The sequence below is a fragment of the Sesamum indicum genome, linkage group LG4, assembly GCF_000512975.1.
Source record: "Sesamum indicum cultivar Zhongzhi No. 13 linkage group LG4, S_indicum_v1.0, whole genome shotgun sequence".
NCBI classification, from domain to species: domain Eukaryota; kingdom Viridiplantae; phylum Streptophyta; class Magnoliopsida; order Lamiales; family Pedaliaceae; genus Sesamum; species Sesamum indicum.
The window spans coordinates 15,860,288-15,880,886 of NC_026148.1; the positions used below are offsets into that span (position 1 = coordinate 15,860,288).

Here is a 20,599-nt window from a genome sequence, read left to right on the forward strand (position 1 = left end):
CTCAATTGTTGGGCAGCATGGGATGCGTCTAGCCTTAATTACAAAATTTTTCTAACTATTCTGCGATACCTAGAAGGATCTGATAAAAGGTTCCCACACTCTGAGGAAAGTTTAACCCCTGCTGGCAGAGGAGTGCTTGTAGCCTTAGCTTGTATAAGTCCTTTATCTTTGATAATGTCTTAAATGTACTTGTATTGAGTGGCCAACATCCCTTCTAGCTACTTTGCTAGCTCAATTCTAAGGAAGTACTTTGTAGTCCCTAAATCTTTGATAGTGAAAAGATCATGTAAATTGTTTAACTTCTTGGATATATGATTCTAAAAGGACTGTACCAAAATATCATCAACATAAACAAGGAGCACAACCTGTCCACCATCTACTTCTTTTGTAAACAAACAATAATCATTTTGTGACTGACTAGACCAAAAAGCTTCCATTTTTTCTATAAATTTCTGGTTCCACTGTCTTGAAGCTTGCTTCAAGCCATAGAGTAACTTTCTTAGTTTATAGACTTATCCTGACTCCACTTCATAACTTTATGGCGGATCTATATATATATCTTCCTTCAACGAACCATGTAAAAACACATTGTTTACATCTATATGGTGAATGGGCCAACCCTTGGACACGCCACTGCTAAGAAAAGCCTCACAGTAACAGCTTTGGCTACCGGTGCAAAACAATCTGTATATTTTCCTCTTCCACTTGGTTATAACCTTGGGGTACTAGCCTAGCTTTACATCTCTCCATCGTGCCATCTGGCTTGAGCTTTAACTTATAGATCCAACGACATTCAATAGTTTTCTTATTTGTAGGAGCTTCCACCAACTCCTAGGTTTCATTCTTCTCCAAGGCATCCACCTCTGATTGCACGGCTTACCTCCATTTTTCTTTCTGTTGTGCCTCTTTAAAATTGTTTAGCTCCTGCAAAACTGATAGACTATCCAAAAAGCACCTATGGGAGGGTTCAACAGAAACAACTTGCATATGGTTGGATACAGTAGATAAAGTATAAAAAAAATTATTTAACCATGTCGGCTTAGAGGTTGTTTTGGAGGACCTTCTAAGCTGGAAATTGTCTACGGGTGGATTGCTAACTTTAGAGTTGCTTATAATAGTAATGTCTGAATCTGTAGGACTCTTTATGCTAGTTTGACTGTCAAAGGTGATCAAAGGCAATGGACAAGCAAGTTCTTGACAATCTATGGAGTTAAATGGAAAGATATTTTCATGAAAAATAACATCTCTAGTAATGAAAATAGCCTGAGAATCTAAACCATAAACTTTATAGCCTTTATATCCATGTGCATATCCTAGTAATACACATTTGAAACTTTCAGAGTCAAACTTTCTTTTATTAGGAAGGTTGTTCGATGCATAACCCAAGCAACCGAATGTTTTTAAATGAGAGTAAGTTGCAGGTTTGTCATACAATATTTCATATAGAGGTAGGTAACCTATTGACTAAGTAGGTTGCAGTAAGGAGTTAGTCCAAAATTTCAACAGCATTTTAGCTTGAAACAATAAAGCTCTTGCTTTATGTAATAGGTGTTGATGTTTTCTTTCAATTATTCCATTTTTTTGTGGGGTATAGACACATCTTCTTTGATGAATAACCCCTTGTTTTTGTAGAAAATGTTGACAGGTTTGACTGGTGAATTCTGTGCCATTGTCTGTTCTAATGACTTTGATTTTCTTGTTAAATTGTGTTTGAACCATATAAAAGAAAATTTCCAATTTTTATACCACTTGATCTTTATATGTCATTAAATAAATCCATGTTGCTCTACTATGATTATCCACAATAGTGAGCATGTAATGAGGATTAGAAATAGAGTATTGTTTATAGGGCCATATACATCTATATGTAGCAAATCAAATATTTTAGTAACACGTGAGTTACTAAAGGTAAAGGGCAGCCTATGCTGATTGGCCAATGGATAGACATCACATAGACTTAAAATTGAATCAATCTTATTAATAGAAAGAATACGTTTCAGTACATCAATAGAGGTGTGCCCTAATCTCCTAATCAGGGTTTAGCTGACCTAGGAAAGAGATCAAGCGATTAGGATGGGGGCTAAATGTTAAGACTCATAGTTGTTTTGATTATCAGGTTTCAATTTTAGTAAGTATATTGTTGTTACGATTTCGATTAGATCACATCTAGATAATAAGGCCGAAGGTGTGGGGCCTACTTTTAGGGCATGATAGTAGCTGACGCCCCATTATTCAATTCGGACCTACTCAAAGGCGTGGGTTGGCTTTGCCGCACAATGATGCTTTGATATCACAACCACTCCAGCAAACTGCGAAGTTAATCAGATATTCATCGTTTTAGGAAGTTTGACTAATATCCTATTTGGAGGAGCCCATCATCAACTGCATTTGATAATTTTAAGATACTACTACTCACATAAATTCTGAGTCTGCAAAAATAAATTACAACCCTAGAGAAATAAGGACGAATAAATCTGTTGCAAATTTAAATTGAAATGTTACAATATATGAAACTGATGCTCATTTCCTAATTCTTCTCTCTTGATTTACAGGTTAGAATCAAGGTGCACAATGGGCCGTATTTAGGACTAGCACGGAGATAAATTCATAATCCGCCATATTTTGATGATGATAATATCCTCTTATAGAAGCTAAAAATGCTCTTAATCATATGGTATTATTGCATTTTCAGCATAAAAGACTTGATGAGAAGCAAAGATCGTAAACTTGAGCTAAAAATGGCATTTGAAGACACTTAAAAAAGGAGAATTATGGTAGACTTGCAGACTCGACTAGATACGCCCATATTTAATGCTGCAGTCAACTCTACAAAAGAAAGAAATGAGCAATTTTTGCTACTGAAGATAGAATGATGGCTGCACAAATTTTAGAAAACTTTCTTATTTGGAAGGCTTGCTAGGATCAAGGATTTGATTGATTGATTGATTATGTAGCTACCCCACTTTTCTGTCCAAGTTCATGTGATGCAAGTAGTATAAATAGGAATACATATCATACCTCTTAGATAATCTCTTATTCTATCATTATTCCTCTCTTTTGAATAAATTACTGATTTGTTAATGAAATTTTACTTTTCTTTTATATATTCTTCTGCTCACATGTTAGGCTAATCTTTTTATTTTTCGGTTAAAATTTTTGTAATTGTTTGATTCCCAAATATTTGAGATCTAATTTATACTTATCACTTTTGTTTAATAGATATTCATGTTATTCTCTGTGATTCATTACAAATAATCTAATTATAAATGACATGACCAATTATTCATTGTCAAGAATGTTTGCTTAGCTAATTGAACTTGCAAATTTATAATTATTTATTTAGTTCAATAATTAGTAGTAGCATAGCATGGTTAATTATGTCACAATAGTTAATCATATTATGGGTAATGTATGATCTAACTTAAATTAATTCTCGTAGGAATGAGTTATTAATTTATTTCAAAATTTTTTGGTTTCAACAGATACATTGTCACAGTAGAAGATGGGACAAAAAGGGATGCAAGATGGCAAGAACCAAGCCAGACATAGCTGGAACTAATCCTTAGTATCTCCAATCTGAAAAAATAGGTTAATGTATGTACTGTACATTTGACTTAAACAAGCAGGTAATGAAAATCCCTGTTGCTTTACTCCAAATCACCTCAATTTTCTCAAAGGTATTGCTTTCCCAAAAACTCTTTCTACCTCATTTGCCTCCATTTTCAGCTGACTCAAAATATCCATCTCTTCTTTACTTAGCTCCTTGAGGAAGTAATCTTTATCTTTGATCAGCTCTTGAAAGCCTTCAGCTAATCTCTGAAACAATGTGATTTCAGTGTTCTTCACTTTCTCCACTTCCTGTTCTATCTCTTCGACCTCCTTCACGATTATCTCCTCGCCCTCCTCCACTGTCTTCTCCAGTCTCTCGACCAGGGGGGGTTCAGGCCCACAAGTGTTGTCCGTCCTGATGAACTTGTTGAAATCACGGCCGACGTTTTTAGCAGCCTTTTCTAGTTGGGGCACGATGCTTTCAGGCAAAACTGCACTTCTTGTGTATACAACAGCGCCACCATATCCATCCCAGGCGTCGTTTCGGCCTCGATAGTATACGAATATATAGTCGTCTGGTTGGTTTTCCACCTTGGATGAAAGAATATACCTGCTCGAATCATTTGAAAATCCTTTATCAGTTCCATTGCCAAATACAAGATAGAGCCGAATCCATCGTCCTACTGACCAAAGTACATATGTTCTGTAATGATTAGAGCAATACAAATTAACCCAAAAAATTGATTGAGACGAGGACGTTTGAATTGTGTTGCATCATTTGGACACAAAATAACATTAGGTGACTTTCCTTCATTTTTCCTCTTCGTTACTCCTAACTTTACCTATTGCATTTGGATCTTATCAAATTTTATTATCATGCCAAACATCATAAATAACACGTTAGGTTTCGGTCTTGTAAAGTAGACATGTTCAAACTATAACAGCCATATATCCACAGATAACGTTCCTCTGCATGAGTGTCAGAAACTTATACTTCAGGCATGAAATAATAGTGCATTCCAGACTCGATCATATACCAGAAATCAAGTAGAAGGAAAATGGACAAACCAGTCATCTTGGTAGTGAAGAAATTCATTGTCATGATTGTACAATATCCCTGGATATTTTGGATCTTGCACGAATCTCTGTACCGTTGACCGAGTGAAAAAACCAGTATCTGGAGTCTTAATTCGCCAAGATATGTTCCCTACAAGTTTGTTGGATTCTGTATGGAACTCATGCAGTTGGCAATCAAAGGTGTCAAATGTAGGATTCAAACCTCTGGTTATATACCATTTCCCATTGAAGTTATTTATGTCGAAATTCTGCACCAGAACAGTGGGATCCGGTGCTGGGAATTCACCTAGATCAGATTTACGAGGCACACATTTCTTTCGTGAGACTGCACAGTCATTGAATTCATCTACAACACTATTTTCGAACAAATCTCCGCACTTTATCTGTGATAGAGAAGAGGGCCACAAGTAACTTCTGATCAGAACTAGCTCGGCAGGTTCACGACAACATCATAGATTATGGAAGATAAAGGAATTACCTGGCATTCGGTCTCATCAGGTCTGTTATTGCAGGTCTGGAGACATGCAATGTTAGCAGCACACGATGGGTTCGCAATGCACTTGGCAAGCTCCAACCTATTTGAAAATCAAAATTTCTGATCACTCACGCAACAAAAATGAGAGATGTGTCTTGTGGTAAAAATGTTCCCTTACTATGTCTTTGCTCTCCATTGAACCTGTAAAAATTGTTTGTTTTTGTGCTTTATTTTTCATTCTTTGTTTTATACATGTTTCACAACCTGTCTTACAATTTCCCAACATTCATTATGACTTTTACAGCAGCTTTATCTATGTCCTAATTATGCTAACATCATACTCATGGAGTGATATTTTCGTTTTGACAGGTGAAATTCATAGTATACACTGAACTTGCATTTTGATCATGAGTCATATTCATTGCCGAAGCAAGATAGCTATAAGTTCAACAAGATACCTGCACTCCTTCAATAAGCATGCACAGGTTTTTAAAGCATCCACAGCATCAGCTGTTGGAACGATCATCAATGTTAATGTCACTAATATTGCTGCAGTATTGACATAGCTCCATTTCTTCCAAAAAACAAGATTCACCACTTCTCGAAAATCTAATCTCTTTTTGGCCTACAGAAGATTTCTATTAAAAACAAAGAAATAACAAGAGAGTTCTTCAAATATAACATCAGATGTCACAAAGGAAATGATAAAACAAGGGCTGACATTGAGAAGTCACCTCAGCTATAATTGTGTTAATACAACGGCTAGCAGGAGTCGTATCCATTGCTATGGGGAAGAGATTTGGACATCTTGACCCCAAGCTTTTACCCAACTGCTTATTTTTTACCAACTTCAAGTATCGGCATTTCCATTTATTGGCGCCCATTCTCACCATTAGTCTGCCATTAACATCAGCCCCAATCCAGTTATATCTTTGACGACTAGCAAGTCGTGATTTATTATGCAAGAGAATGCTTTCGCCATTAGAAAGTACTCCTGAGTATATTGGAAAAGCCATATTTCACTCGCCTGACTGCCGATCAATGCAACCTGAATGTAATGCGACAAAGTCAGATATGCTTCAGGACTACTAAGAACTAGAGAAGGATCTAATATATCATGTATTCGCTCCCAAATATGACAAGTTGGGAGTTCCGAGTTAAAAGCCTATTTATCTTCATCTTCTCTACAAACAACAGGGCTATGACGAATGTCATGGAGCTCCGACATGTTAGAGTCGATCTAAAGTATGACATCTAGATTGAACGTATCAGTTAAAATGAAGGTCAAATTTCAACCAAATGAACTTTCCACCTTCTAAGACTACTCCAATAGTTTTAGATTAAGGGTTGTGTTGTTGTGACATTTCTTTTAAGGAGATGTACTGTGTGGTTCCTCAACTCTCAAAACATACACCTAACTAGAAGTCCTAGGAATTCTTGTATTCTGTGAATGCCATGAATTTCTTTGCAACACCAGAAGTAATTCGTCCCAATGCTAGAGAAGAGGCAACCATAAAAACAATCCATATGAGCCCCTAGCAGAAAAAACGCTTACGCTAGATACCCAACTATTCAATCCTGTTATGAAATTATGCAAGGGGGCCATTGACCGTTTAAGTTTATATAAAGTCGAAGACTTTCAGATACCAGATATCCACCCACCAGAAGGGTTACTAATACTCCTCGGACAAATGCATCAATCTCCCCCCGCACATTTTCAATGAGGCATCGACTTTTTGATGCATTCAGTACCCAACATGAATGCAGAAAACCTATTATGGAATCATTAATTTCCCCTTGTACTAAATATAACACCATAAGTAACTTTCATATACTCTTAATTCAGGAAAAAAGAAAGAGGGCATCAATCATTAATCATATTCCATCAAATGTTCTACCCAACTGGAAATCTGGGACCTATTTCCAGCATCCTCCACATAACACCCCCCCCCCCCCCAAAAAAAAAAAAAAAAAAAAAAAAAAAAAAAAAAAAAATGGACCTATTTCCCCCCCCCCCCCAAAACCCCCCCCCCCCCCCCAAAAAAAAAAAAAAGAAAAAAGAAGGAATAAAGAAAGATTGGAATTTTTGTATTAAAGCACATTGGTAGCATTAGTACCATTCTCGATTCTTGAACTATATCCAGTAAGCTTCAGGTCCATAGATAATTCATTTTGACATCACAACTACAAAAGGAAACCAAACCAGAACTTCAACTGGCAACTACCTCTTCACACATCCTAGGCCTACTGCTCATCAACACTCACAAGTTTCTGCATAACCAACTTTCCCGAAGCTAAAGAATGTTTTGTGCAATCTTTTCACAGTTCTTCAAGACAAATAATAGTCCCACTACATAACACCAGCCCCGGAAGATACACAGACACGGTGCTACAATAGTTCTTGTTGTAATGCTAAGTTATATCCCTGTAGTCAAATTCCCACTTAATTGAAAAAAAAAAAAGTGTAAACTATGTACATATAAAAAGAAACACAGACACACACAGTAGAAGGCACACACCTTGGAGTTCTGATGCAAGAATGGTTTTCTGGTGCATTTTTAGGGCCATATAGAGAAAGTGAGAGATCAAAGATTACAACTTGGGGAGAAAAGGGGTGGGGGTGACGTGTGGAGTTGAAAGCATGTGGAGTTGGATAAGGATTCTTGTGACTATGAACCCTGCAACGTTGGTTGGTGGGGCTTATGAAAGTGTCGTACGTTTGCAATCTTGCACCTTTCAATTTTCCATGTGTTGTTTTTTGAGTTTATTTTATCTTTTTTGTACTGTAAATAACCTTAATGTATGTATAGCGGTATTTTTAAAGCATATATATATATATCGTTTGACAATATTAAAAAGGAACAAATTATCTTTTTTAAAAAAAATAACAATTTATATTTTTTATATTTTTTAAAATAAATTACTTTATTTTAAAAATCATAGGGAGGTAAATTATTGCATTGCAAAAAATATAGGGAGGTAAATGTTTTTTTTTTGTAAGAAAGTAATTTATTTATTTGTAATGTTACTACAGAGTTGCTAGTATGTTTCTATATATATATATATGTGTACAGAAATCAGTGTCGTCTAAATTATACATTTTTTCATACTCTGTCATCTTAATATTTTTTTAACGTCATTAAGGTAATATCAACGGAATATTTGATGGGGATTCTTTTCCTTATATTGTATTATTGGATTCGAGAGGTAAAATCAATCAAATAATTTTTTTTTTTGTGTTTGTTTTTAAGCAAGTTTCTTATTAAGAAATGTCAAAAAGAATCAATCTTTGGAATTATCAAGTAGTGTTCTAAGAGTTAATTTTTATCTCGTAACCAATGTATTTCATTACCATATCCTCACTACTTACGTTTTGCCAAGCAACGTACAGATCATGATGGTCATCTGCGTGCCAAATTGACGTTAAACACAAGGTTACATGCGTCGCAAATCACTAAGCAAACAAAATATTTAGATAAGAATTCAGTAACATCTTCCTCCATATGTACAAGAACAAGATTCGTGGTTTTCACTTGTTGTCGGAACATAATTTCTGGGAAAAAGTGAGCTAAAATTCTCACAGCAGAATGATGGAAAACATGGGACGCATGAATTTTAAGCTTCCCACTTTGTTCTTGATCATCACTCTTCTTTCTGTTGGAGCCTTTTCTTTGCCATCACCAGGCGATCCAGGTTTGCTCTCTCTCTCTCTCTCTCTCTCTCTCTCTCACTGTCGGAATCTTGATGGGATGAAATGCACTTTTCAGCTTGCAGGTTGAATTTCAGCACATTCCCTTACAGGCCAATAGGTGGATGCACTAATGTAAAGGAAAAGCTCAAGGACTGGAATGGTTTCCCCAAAACAAGCTGCTGCCAGAATGTCCTTGTCGTTTTCTCCCACGCCTTAGCCGTTCAGGCTTATAGAGATCCATCAGGGCACATCTTTGTCGGGCGAGAGCAGTGGAGTAACTGCAGTGGACCCTTTCATCTCCAGCCCGAAGTGTCAGTTCAGACCTGTGGCTTTGATGATTTCTTCTACGGTAGTGGCAAATGCTCGACTCTTCGGCTCTCAGACGTGGATCACAACGTCGTTCTCCAGTGCTCCCGTTTCGGTTCTTCTTCGTTTGGTGAGGCCTGTGGAGGCTGCACCTCTGCAATATTGATAGCATTGGATCGAATGTTGCATGATATGAAAGTTGATACAAGTGATCATACTGAGAAAGCTGTCTGTCTTGTTAGTCTTATCGTCTCAGTGATAGCTGGGAAAACGAATAATACCTCAGGGATCGATGATTTCGACAGATGCTTGCCTGCTCTGGCTGTACCAGGTGGGATCATCATCTTTCTCGATTCTTGCCCTGTCGATCAACCAGGACTTTTCTGCTTCTCACCACATACTCGAGCCAAGAATCACCCAATCTTGGTTTGAGGTTATGTTCACAGACGTGTAGATAAGCACACGGCACGTTGGGTATTATCACTCTCAGATGCATCAGCACATGATGCCTAAACACAAACACACAATCACAGACACATGAGCTTTATATGTCTAACTACTGATCTGTCCTCAACTGATTTGGGGTTTTTTTTTACAGAATTGGTGAATTACATCAAACTCAATAGTAAGTAAAAGTCCATCTAAGTGTCTAGGTTAGCATATATAATAGCACAATACTTAACTGAAACACTGAATTTATCAGGTAATGTGGCTGAAGCTCTGTTGTCAGTGACTCTGGTGATGATTGCGTTAACGGCTGTCGTCACGCTGATAACATGCGTGCGGAAGAATCAAGAGCAAGAGAAGAAACCTCTCCTGAACAAAGACGTTATGGCCACATGCTCTGGTCTCTACCGGTTCTCCAAAGCTGAGATTGGGAATGCAATCAACTGTGGGAATATAAAGGTTTGCTTAGGAAGCGGCCGTGCAGGGCGCGTCTACAAGGGCATGCTTCCCAGTGGACAAGTAGTGGCAATCAAGCAGATATACAGGATTAATACGTTGGATACATTTACTGGGGAAATTGAACTTCTTTCGAGAGTCAGGCATCCAAACATCGTGTGTCTTTTAGGTTACTGCATTGAAAATTGGGAACAATATTTAGTCTATGAATACTGTTCTAATGGAAATTTAGCTCAGCATCTCCTAAGTATGTCAGTTTCGGCATTTTTACTAAGTTTGTGTCTGAGTGAACACCACATCATCTCATGATCACTTTGTCTGTCCATTTACAGGGAAAGACACTGTCCTAACATGGGATTTAAGAGTCAAAATCTTGAGGGACTGTGCATTTGCACTCAAGTATCTCCATAATCACGTCGATGGCAGCATCATTCACAGAGATATCAAGGCAAAACTCAGTACTTCATAACATGAATTAGTGTCATTTACTTATAAAAAGCACTTATATATTTTTTACAACAGTCGATGATTCTTGTCTTTGCAGCCGACGAACATTCTCCTGACTCATGATATGAAACCAAAGCTGTCTGGTTTTGGACTCTTTGAAAGCTTAAGGATGGAACAGATTCGAGTGTTTCCAGATGTTTGGGTAGGTTATATGGATCCTGAATATTTTATGAGTGGCGGAATGAGTAGCGCAAGTGACATCTACAGTTTTGGCATTGTCATTCTGCAAGTTTTGTCTGCGCTGAGACTGATACAACTTGACCTGGATGCAAGAGAACATCTCAAAAGAAAGGTTACCTATCTCATTGCATCAACACAAATTTATGTACACACACACACACACAACACCTAGTTACTGTCCTTAGAACAGATCTCAGGGACTATATGCCATCTATGTAACTCTTACATCGACAAGTGACTCGTATTACCAACTGAGCCGACATATACTGCGAAGAGGTACTGAATCTTGAGAAAACGGTTGCAGGCAACCGATGTGAACATGGGAAAACGACCGGTGACAGATTTTCAAGACCCCAGGATCCGAGAAAGTATTATCACTGCAGATTTTGAGTCCATGCTGCAAACAGCAGTCCTCTGCATAAGCAGCTCAAGCACGGCACGTCCCACGATAGATTTCATCTCCGAAGAGCTGGACAAGGCTTGGAAACACACACAGCTTGAGATGGTTAGTTAGTTCTCACACACACTAGTGTGGTCCTTAGTCTATATTATGTGCTTATGCTACGTAATGTCTTTTTACAATGAGAACAAACACTGTTACATGTTACTCATAATGTCACAAGTTTAACTCATGACATGGTTTGATTGGGTTGCAGACAGCAAGGGAGGATAAGAGCTTATTACCGACAACACCATGAAAATCACTCGAGCTAGATCGTGCATGAGTTAGATACGTGTGTAGTTAATTTCTTAGTTCTTCCTTTTTGTTGAGAATCTTTATGTGATGTTTCATGCAAATAATCGGATTGGATTTCCTGTTATATTATCTTTTTCATTTCATGTATATACGGCACGTGTATAAAATATTTTCTTAAATAAAATTGATAGCATAATCTTTATACACATAACATATATATACATATATATATATAATGGAATAACGAATGTAATAAAAAATTCAATCCGAACAAGAATAGGACATAGAACAGTTATGTATTTGTATAATTTTCTTTTTTCAACTTTTTTTTGTGTGGTTCTTAAATTTTAGTGAGAAAAGTTTTAAAATAACAGTATTTTTTTTATTTTTTATTTTTAACTGTGTAGCAACTAGGGGTGCAAGTTGAGTGGAGCCAGCTTGAATCGAGCTCGAGCTCGAGCTCGAGATATATTTCTTGTATTTCTAATTTTTTATAAATATTATTTAAGTACATATTTAATGTTATGTCAAGTTTATATTCAAAAGTTACCATATATTAGAATCATTAGTCAATATATCACTTATTTTAATTTTATATAATAATAAGATACAGTATTTTTATTTTATTATTTAGAGACATGCTTAAGCAACAATTTAGTAAGTTTTGATACTTTTTTGCAAATAAATATTTAAAATTCATCATAAATTAGAATTATTAGTTAATATCTTATATTTTAGTTTTAGATGATATTAAATATAGCATTTTAGTTTATATTATTCAAAAATCAAGTTTAATCAATATTTTAGTATATCTTTATTATTTGTTTATAAATAAATATTTAATATAATGCATATGAATTTTATCTTTATAATTTTAATATCTACTAAAATAAAATATTGTGCTTAAAATTCACCACAAATTAGAATTGTTGGTCTTCTTATGAATATTTCTTTCCTGGTTCTTATTTAAATTTTTTAATAATATATTTCACATGGTACAATAGTCCATATTTTTTAAAATTTAAATATTTTAGAAAAAACATTAACTGAGCTCGAGCTGCTGGAGCTTGCGAGCTCGAGCTCGCACAGCTTGTTCGAGCTCTACCACGACCTCGACTTGTGTTAATCGAACTCGAGTTTGAGCTCAGATTTTCAGCCTAGTTCAGCTCGTCTGCACCCCTAGTAGCAACCAATCAAATAAAAACTTAACTATTAATACGATAAAAAAAACATTTAAAAAAAATTGAAGTGTATTGATTTTTCTTTGTTCTTAATTAACTAAAATGTCCCTATAATGTATGTAAAATTACCATTGTCAAATTGACTTTTTTTTAAGGATTTTTAAATTTTTTTTTTTTTGCATTTTCATCTCTCCTAAAGACATAAATACTTTTGTTATTTAATATATTTAGATTGATAAAAAAAATTACATTACAAAAATTAATATACTAAATTTTATTTTTTAAATCTAAATATCTACATAAATATAAATGTTAAGCAATTATGATAATTATAATTTATAAATTAATTTAAATTTATTTATTGATTATATTATTCTCTGTAAAAAAATTTGTAGATAAATTATTGTTATAAGTATTTAAAATAAAAAAGAAATCCTATATATATATATATATATATAGATTGCAGAGAAATTGGTTAATTAAATATCTAATCAGTACTACAGCTATATAAAAATTATTTTTAATGAACATAATTAAAAAGAAAATTTTTATTTTTTAAAATTGGGCTGTCGACCCCGCACCTAAGGGCGACGACGTTCTTTCTTGTTGTCCAAGTGATTTGCCATTGCCCAAATCTAATTTGGACAAGCCGATATCACCAACTTTGGGAGCGACGGTAAGGACACCGCCCCCCCATTTGCGGCAACAATGGGGGTGGGGGTGGGGGTGGAGTGGGCTGGAGTAGGGATTTTTTAATTTTTTTTAGGAAACATTATATAATAATTTTTTGTATTATATTAAAATTTTATCTGTGTTAAATAAATAGTCATAAGAGATATGTGAATTTTGAAATCTTGCAAAAAAGATCCCCTCCGTTCAGAACTAATGGAAGGTGTTGTACACGTGGTGAAAATGAGAGTATGGACCTTTTTTTTTATTACCCTATTTTAGAGTTTTTGGTAGTGCTAGATTTTTTGGTAGTGCAATGGTTCAAAATACCATTCTCCTCCACTACAAATACAACTTAACATCCTCCCACAAACATACTATACAAAAATAAGATTTTAAGTGGCAACTGTCCGATTTGCCCTTTGTATTTAAATATAAATAACACTTATAATATTATATATTATTAATTAAATTAAATTATTTATTTAATTTGAATATATTTTAATATTTATTTATAAAATATACTAAATAAATATAAAAATATCTAAAAACTATATCAATATTTTTAACTTGTATAAAATATTATGTTAAAATTATTAATATATATTTAGATTAAATATTTAATATATTTTTTTATTTTTAAATTTTATTAAATTAATTACTTTAAATTAAATAATTTTACTTAATTTTTATTTAATTTAAATATATTTTAATATTTATTTATAAATATATTAAATAATAAAATACCTAAAAATTATATCACTTTTTTTTTATATAAATATTAAAATTAAAATTTTAATATTTTTTATTTTTAAATTTTATTAAATTAAATATTTTTACTTAATTTTTTTTTGACAATCTTCTTCTCCGTCGCCGACAATGATAAAAATGGGCAAGCTTGGCCTTGTTGGAATCATCTGGACGAGAGTCTCAGGCCACGATTCGTCCAGATGGCGGCGAATCAAAGGCAAGAAACTTCACAGCGAAAATGAGCTTAAAATTTTTGGATCTCAGCAAAAATTTGATGAAAATGAGCAAAGTTGGTCTCGTTTGAATCGTCAGATCGAGGTGAGTCTAGTGGTAGTGATCCGAGATCGGAATTCATCCGGACGGCGATAAGTCGATGCCAAGAAGCTTTGACGATCGTGCTCGGAGCCTACTCTCTCTAGTCAATGAAAATTCGAATTGATAGTACAAATATGTTCGTCTTAAGGAGAGATTTCGAATGGTGTAAGCCATGATTGAAAATTCATTCAGACGATGCTGGAATCTTATAAGACAGAAGATTTTGGAGAAATACTTATATTATGTTATATATAATGCATATATAAATACATATAAATATAAAATATATTTAAATTACTTAAGATTTGGATACGTTTATTCATTCAAATAAAATATCAATGGTTGTTATAAGAATGGTATAATAGTCAATTTAGCAAAAAATTAACGCCGTTAGGTTTTATCTAATGGAAGGGGAGAGTATGCAATATTTTGAGAAACACAGGAATTTTTTTGCCTATTCTTTTAGCATAGGGGTTTTTAGCTAAATTTTAAAAATACAGGGGAATTTTATGCAATTTATCCTTTTTTATATATAATAATAATTTAATTTATATAAATATTAATTATTTATATATAATATAAATTAAATAATTTATTGAATTCAAACTTTTTATTTTTTTTAAATCTAATTATTGAAATTAATTGATTAGATCTTACGATCATTATATAATCAAAGAAGATCCAAAAATTACTAGTATAAGAAATAATATATAATAAAAAAAGACATAATAGTAAAAAAAAAATTAACACCATTAAGTTAATTTAACAGAGAGGGACAAGTAAGCTATGTTTAATAAAATAGAGGGGGATAACCTATTTCTTAAATACCGGGAGATTTTTAGCCAAGTTCTTAAAAAATATAGGGGTTTTATGCTATTTAGCCTAAATTGTATACTTATTTAAATTAAAATTAAAATATAGAAAATATTTTTTAAGTATTATTAGATATCCAAATAAGAGTTAGATGATATTACTGATTAATCTATCCAAAATAATCTGGTGATTTTTTTGTATAAAGATAAACAATCGTACACTTATCTAAATTTAAATAAAAATATTATTTTTTTGTTACGTCACAAAATAAAACTCAGAGGCTATTCAAGTATGCACATACTCGACACTTACTCAATACCTTCTACATTCTTATTTTACTATATTAGCCGTTGTGGCACGTTATACATATGTGTATATTGAAAATACTCTTTAACATTTTAAAATATATTATAAATAAAATAAAATATTATAGACCAACACACCACATCTATACTAATAAAATTTTTATTCACAAAGAGTGGTTACTTATACCACGATATTAATTTTTTAAATTACAAAAATATCTCTTATATATTTTTCAATTACCCCAACTCAAATTCTTATTCTCCTCTATATATTTATACTATCTATCTATAATATATAAAAAAATATTTTTTTACACTCACAATTGGTGGTTAGTATTACAGCTGTACCAATTTTTAAATATGATTATTATACCCCTGATTAGTTAATTTTAGAAACTAACTACCATTGCCTTTTTTTTTTTTTTTTTATAACTATCAATTTTGATGTAGGTCCAATAAGAAAAAGCAAATTGGAACAACAATTTTTTAAAAATGGCAATTTAAGGATAAAAAAAAACCTTAATTTAGTTGGAATTACGCACATGGCGTGCACGTGACCTCCTAATTTTGGCAATTTCTTCAAATTACGACAACTTGGCATGTGTTGATAAAAAAAATTTAGTCTAAACTTATGTGATAAGAATGACGTGTTTAAAAAATTCGCGTTACCCCCACCAACTCACTTGGGGTCCTTCAAGGAAAAATAAACAGCACTATAACCACCACCCACTACCATCTCACTGACTGTAGCCTCCATTGTCATTGTTGTGCCGTCGTTGGCTGGTGTCTGAAAAATTTTACGGCAACTTTTTGGCCACGGGCACCACCCTTCGCCTCGTCGTTCGTAGGCAATGTCAGCTCCACCTTGTTGCTGATGCGCCCCCGTCTAAAAGCTATTTTCTGTCACACTACTAGCAAAATAGTTCCCAACTCACAACGATAATTTTGAGCTTATACCCATTCATTTTGGTTACCATATTGTTATTTCCCACTTCATCTCCTTTTTTGCCACTTCGCACTATTATCGCGCCTCTCTCTTCGCCAATCGTCGCCATCAACCCTACTCATTCAGGTGGACTACCACCACCATCACTTCATTTCCTCACAAGAAGCATTTTTCCCCTGATTTATTTTTGTCTCCGGCCAATCTTTTTTCGTAACCAATGTCTTCATTTTCCACCCCTCCCCGCCCTTTTGCTGGCAACCATTCGCAGATTGTCATCCTTTGTTTTTGCCACAAAATGAGTTTGCAAAGGTGACGTGATTTTATTAAACACATCAAAAAAATTATTCACGTATGTCAAATATAGTCAAAAGTTGAAGAAGTTTTCAACATTAGGGGGTTACGTGCGCATCATGCGCATTATTCTAGTTTAATTAGACTTTTTTTTTTATCCTTAAATTGCCATTTTTTAAAAACTATTTTTCACAATTTTCTAGATCAAAATTGACAACAACGCTTGGATCAAAATTGTAGTTTTCCCTTGATTTTTTTTATTTTTCGAAAACAACTCCCCTTGCAATAAAGTATTGTACCTCCAGCAGCAAAATCAGTTCCCTGTTTGAGTACTTGTTTTCTGTCTGAGTTTCCAAAGTACAATACCCAATAGCTATCGCCCCAAGTCATGGGAGCTCCCACACCCACGGCCACCGGCCTACTCACCGCCGATTCTCCTACTATTCTTCTTCCGAGAAAGCTCGGGTTTTCAAGATGCTCGCATGGGGTTTTCAGCTTCAGCCTCAAGCTTAAACCACCGAGAAGGAGTGGGTTCTGCCTCAGATTCTCCTGCTCATTGGAGAACTCTGATGCCCAGAAGGCCCCGTCTCAGAGTTATTTCCAAAACGGCGATGTCGTGTCGGGATCCCGGATTGGGGATGAATTGTTGAAATTTGAAGTGAGAAGCGCGTCTACTCCAGCTAGTGTGATTTCAGCCCCTAAATTGAGCCTGGGTGATCAGGCTTTCTTGCTCCTTGCCTTCATTGGTTGCACGGTAATTTACCCCTCCTCCTCCCCTCCCTTTTAGTGTAATGAATGGGATTTCCATATTGTTTATTGCATATTAATTCTCTCTCTCTCTCTCTCTCTCATGGGGTGTATGCGTCAACTATGAAGATTTTATGCATGGGTGTATTCTGATTTTTGTTCTTTTGGCCCAGTGGAATTAGCTCATCATTTGTATCTTTATTCTTTCTTCATTTTTTTTCCTCCGATGAATTTACTGCGGTTGAGTTTATTCAGTATAATGATGATACATTCATGATATGCAGACTGCTGCTGCCTTCACCAGTCTTGTTATTGCAGCCGTGCCAACATTATTTGTAAGTATGCTTTTCTCTTTTCCAAGTTGTTGTACAGGATATTTCTTCCAATTCAATTTTTCATTTTATCTTAAAATGGGCTTATCATAGAAAATTATACAATCTTCATCACGCCACTGTTAAATTTTCATTACATGGCTTATATTAAATGTACCAGTAAAGAGAACGAAACATAAAAAGTGAAACTGTAGAAGTTGAGACAAAGAGATGGATAATTTTGAAAAATTTTATTGCTCTTATGGATTCTACTAAGGATGCTAGTTCTTTTGAGTTTCATGGATCTAATGGTTGAAGTTTTAAAATAATTCTTGCTTCGGATGCAGTGTGATCTAGTTACGATTTAAATGGATAAATTGCCTGCAATTTACCTTACAGTGAATATCTCCGAACACACTTTTTCCCAACTTCTTTTGGGGGCTTGGGTTGTTGCACTGAGGGGTGTGTGTGAAACTGAAAGTTGAAAGGATAGAATATTACATACAACATAAAATGCTTTGCAAAGCAATGGAAAAAAGAACTAAAGAGATGCAGCTTTAATATGGTCTCTATGGCTTAAACGGGCCGGGTTTTACAAATCTTTGGCCTCCTTTTTTTTTAGGCAATGCGAAGGGCAGCAATATCTCTTTCAAGATTAGCTGATACTGCTCGTGGGGAGCTTCCCAGTACAATGGCCGCAATCAGGTTGTCGGGCATGGAAATCAGTGATCTCACACTAGAACTAAGTGACTTAAGGTATTTAATCTTTTCTGCATTTTGTTTATGCCAAGCCACTTGAGTTCTTGTAGAAAACCAATTAGCTAATGCTAAGAGATGATTTTTTCTAAAGAGTTGGCTGATATTCATTTTGCACCAAAATTGATTGTTAGAGTCGCCAGCCGAAAGGTATAGTTCCTTTTCTTGAGAAATTTGAAGTAATGTTCAACTGCCTCCCAAGTGAATTTTGTGGATTTAAAGTCCTAGTGGAAAAGCTGAGATAGTACCATATCGAGATTGCTAGACCACTTTTTAGCCCATGAATCAGTGGCTGAGTAATTCGAGGTTCTTGTGTTTGCGCCTGTGTGTGATTGTTGTATTCTACCAAGCCTGTGCATATGTGATCTTTATAGGACTGCAATAAAAGTAGCATGAATATTCAACTCTGGAAGTAGGATTTTTCCCTCTTAAGTAATGTAACCTATAAAGATAAAATCTGTTAACTTTTGATGTTATTGACATGATATCATTAACATGTTTATAAAGTTATTTCCAGATTGTCTAATAGAATAGAATTCTTCAGTATGCTATAAAATAGGAAAATAAAAGTAAACAATAAAATAAATGCATGTATAATTATATTGACAGCACACAGGTGGCATGTTAAATTGTTCAATTTGTTATGTAACTTATAATATCCCTTGTTGGCTACTAAAATTTACTAAAGTCTGGCATTTATTAATTCACATATTATTTGAAAGTCATTATTCAAATATTTTGTATTACACTTTCAAAACTAGTAAGTTTACTGATCAATAGAGCTATTAATTTGGTAACTTGGTGATTAGCACATACAAAAGCTTAGAACAAGCTGGAGGCATATACCCCAATTTTGATTTGTCTGTGAGGTTAAGATCTCTGTAATTCCCTATTCCTCAAGACAAAGATAGAGTGAATTCGAACCATTGTTCTAGCTCATTTCTGTTGATTAATGTGGTAGTTAGTGAAATATGTATGGCCTATCCTAGAATGAAATTAAAGACTATAGTACTACTTGCAGCTGGGAAATGCCTGTTTTCCTCATTGAGAGATTAAAAGCTATACAATTGGTATTTCTCAAAAAATAATGTCTTCTGTTCCATCTGGTTCTCAGCCAAGAAATAGCAGATGGGGTTAACAAATCTGCTCAAGCGGTGCAAGCAGCAGAAGCTGGAATCCGACAAATAGGTTCACTTGCTCGCCAACAAACCATGTGTAAGATGTTCATTCTTTTGTTTAATAGTCACAGCAGAAACTTCTGGTTTTGTATACTTTCTTTTTCTGGATCATAACAGTTGGTATTTGTGTGAAAAGCCATGATTCAGGAAAGAGCAAGCCTACCAATCATCTCGCTGCAACCAGTGGTGGCAGGGGCTGCAAAGAAGACTTCTCGTGCTGTAGGTCAAGCCACTAAGACTTTCTTGAATATCATCTCACGAGGTGAGCATGACTTAGCAGGTGAAGATGGTAATTCTACCGACAGGATAGAAAGTTGAGAAATTCTGTTGAGAAGCTAATCTACAGATTGCGTGAATATAGCAAGAGGGCGATGCTCAAGTTGGTAGGTAATCAGCAGAATGCACTTGCAAGTTCTCCTCCACACACGGAAGTAATGCAAACAGAGACTTTCGTGACATCTTTACATGTATATATCCCGTTATCTTTTCCAAAACAAGGAAAAATGATCCAAGTGTAAACTTTAGTGTTGATCTATTTAAAATTTATTGTGAACTGATTGCGGAATCTTTATACAGATTAAAAAACCATGAGAATCAGAAGACATCTCTGTAAAGTCAATCATATGACTTGGGCTATTTGGAGTATATCTTGCTGGGTTTACTAGTGGGTCTGAGTTCGTTTGGTATTGGATTCATGCAAAAGGGGGCTCTTGATGGAATGTACTGGGTCGGTTCACTTAATTACTATTGGACATAATTGAGAATGAACTAAACCATTTCTTGTTTTATTGTCCTTATCTTATATTTGAGCTTAAAGTTCTAGTTGAAAACTCAATTGCCATATGAAGGAGGGTGATCAAGGGGAGGTGTCTAAGTTCTGGTCTTGAGGGTATTTTTAGTTTATTTATCGTTGATGATATTTATGCCATTTTGCTATGAATTTGTGAATTGA

At 34.6% G+C, this 20,599-nt stretch overlaps 3 protein-coding genes across 3 annotated transcripts; 2 read left to right on the forward strand and 1 right to left on the reverse strand.

Moving 5' to 3' along the window:
- Window positions 3,519–7,773, reverse strand: LOC105161169 (violaxanthin de-epoxidase, chloroplastic). The gene is made up of 6 exons (XM_011078778.2): window positions 7,621–7,773; window positions 5,836–6,149; window positions 5,560–5,726; window positions 5,105–5,201; window positions 4,618–5,009; window positions 3,519–4,159 (listed from the first exon to the last, which is right to left on the reverse strand). The coding sequence occupies exons 2-6, from the start codon at window positions 6,115–6,117 to the stop codon at window positions 3,658–3,660; spliced, it is 1,440 nt and encodes a 479-aa protein (XP_011077080.1). The 5' UTR covers window positions 6,118–6,149; window positions 7,621–7,773; the 3' UTR covers window positions 3,519–3,657.
- Window positions 8,619–11,534, forward strand: LOC105161215 (probable receptor-like protein kinase At5g38990). The gene is made up of 7 exons (XM_020693529.1): window positions 8,619–8,794; window positions 8,869–9,429; window positions 9,697–9,723; window positions 9,802–10,248; window positions 10,334–10,800; window positions 10,993–11,193; window positions 11,345–11,534. The coding sequence occupies exons 1-5, from the start codon at window positions 8,689–8,691 to the stop codon at window positions 10,468–10,470; spliced, it is 1,278 nt and encodes a 425-aa protein (XP_020549188.1). The 5' UTR covers window positions 8,619–8,688; the 3' UTR covers window positions 10,471–10,800; window positions 10,993–11,193; window positions 11,345–11,534.
- On the forward strand, window positions 16,869–20,435 carry LOC105161170. The gene is made up of 5 exons (XM_011078779.2): window positions 16,869–17,409; window positions 17,687–17,737; window positions 18,336–18,469; window positions 19,584–19,684; window positions 19,784–20,435. The coding sequence occupies exons 1-5, from the start codon at window positions 17,044–17,046 to the stop codon at window positions 19,963–19,965; spliced, it is 834 nt and encodes a 277-aa protein (XP_011077081.1). The 5' UTR covers window positions 16,869–17,043; the 3' UTR covers window positions 19,966–20,435.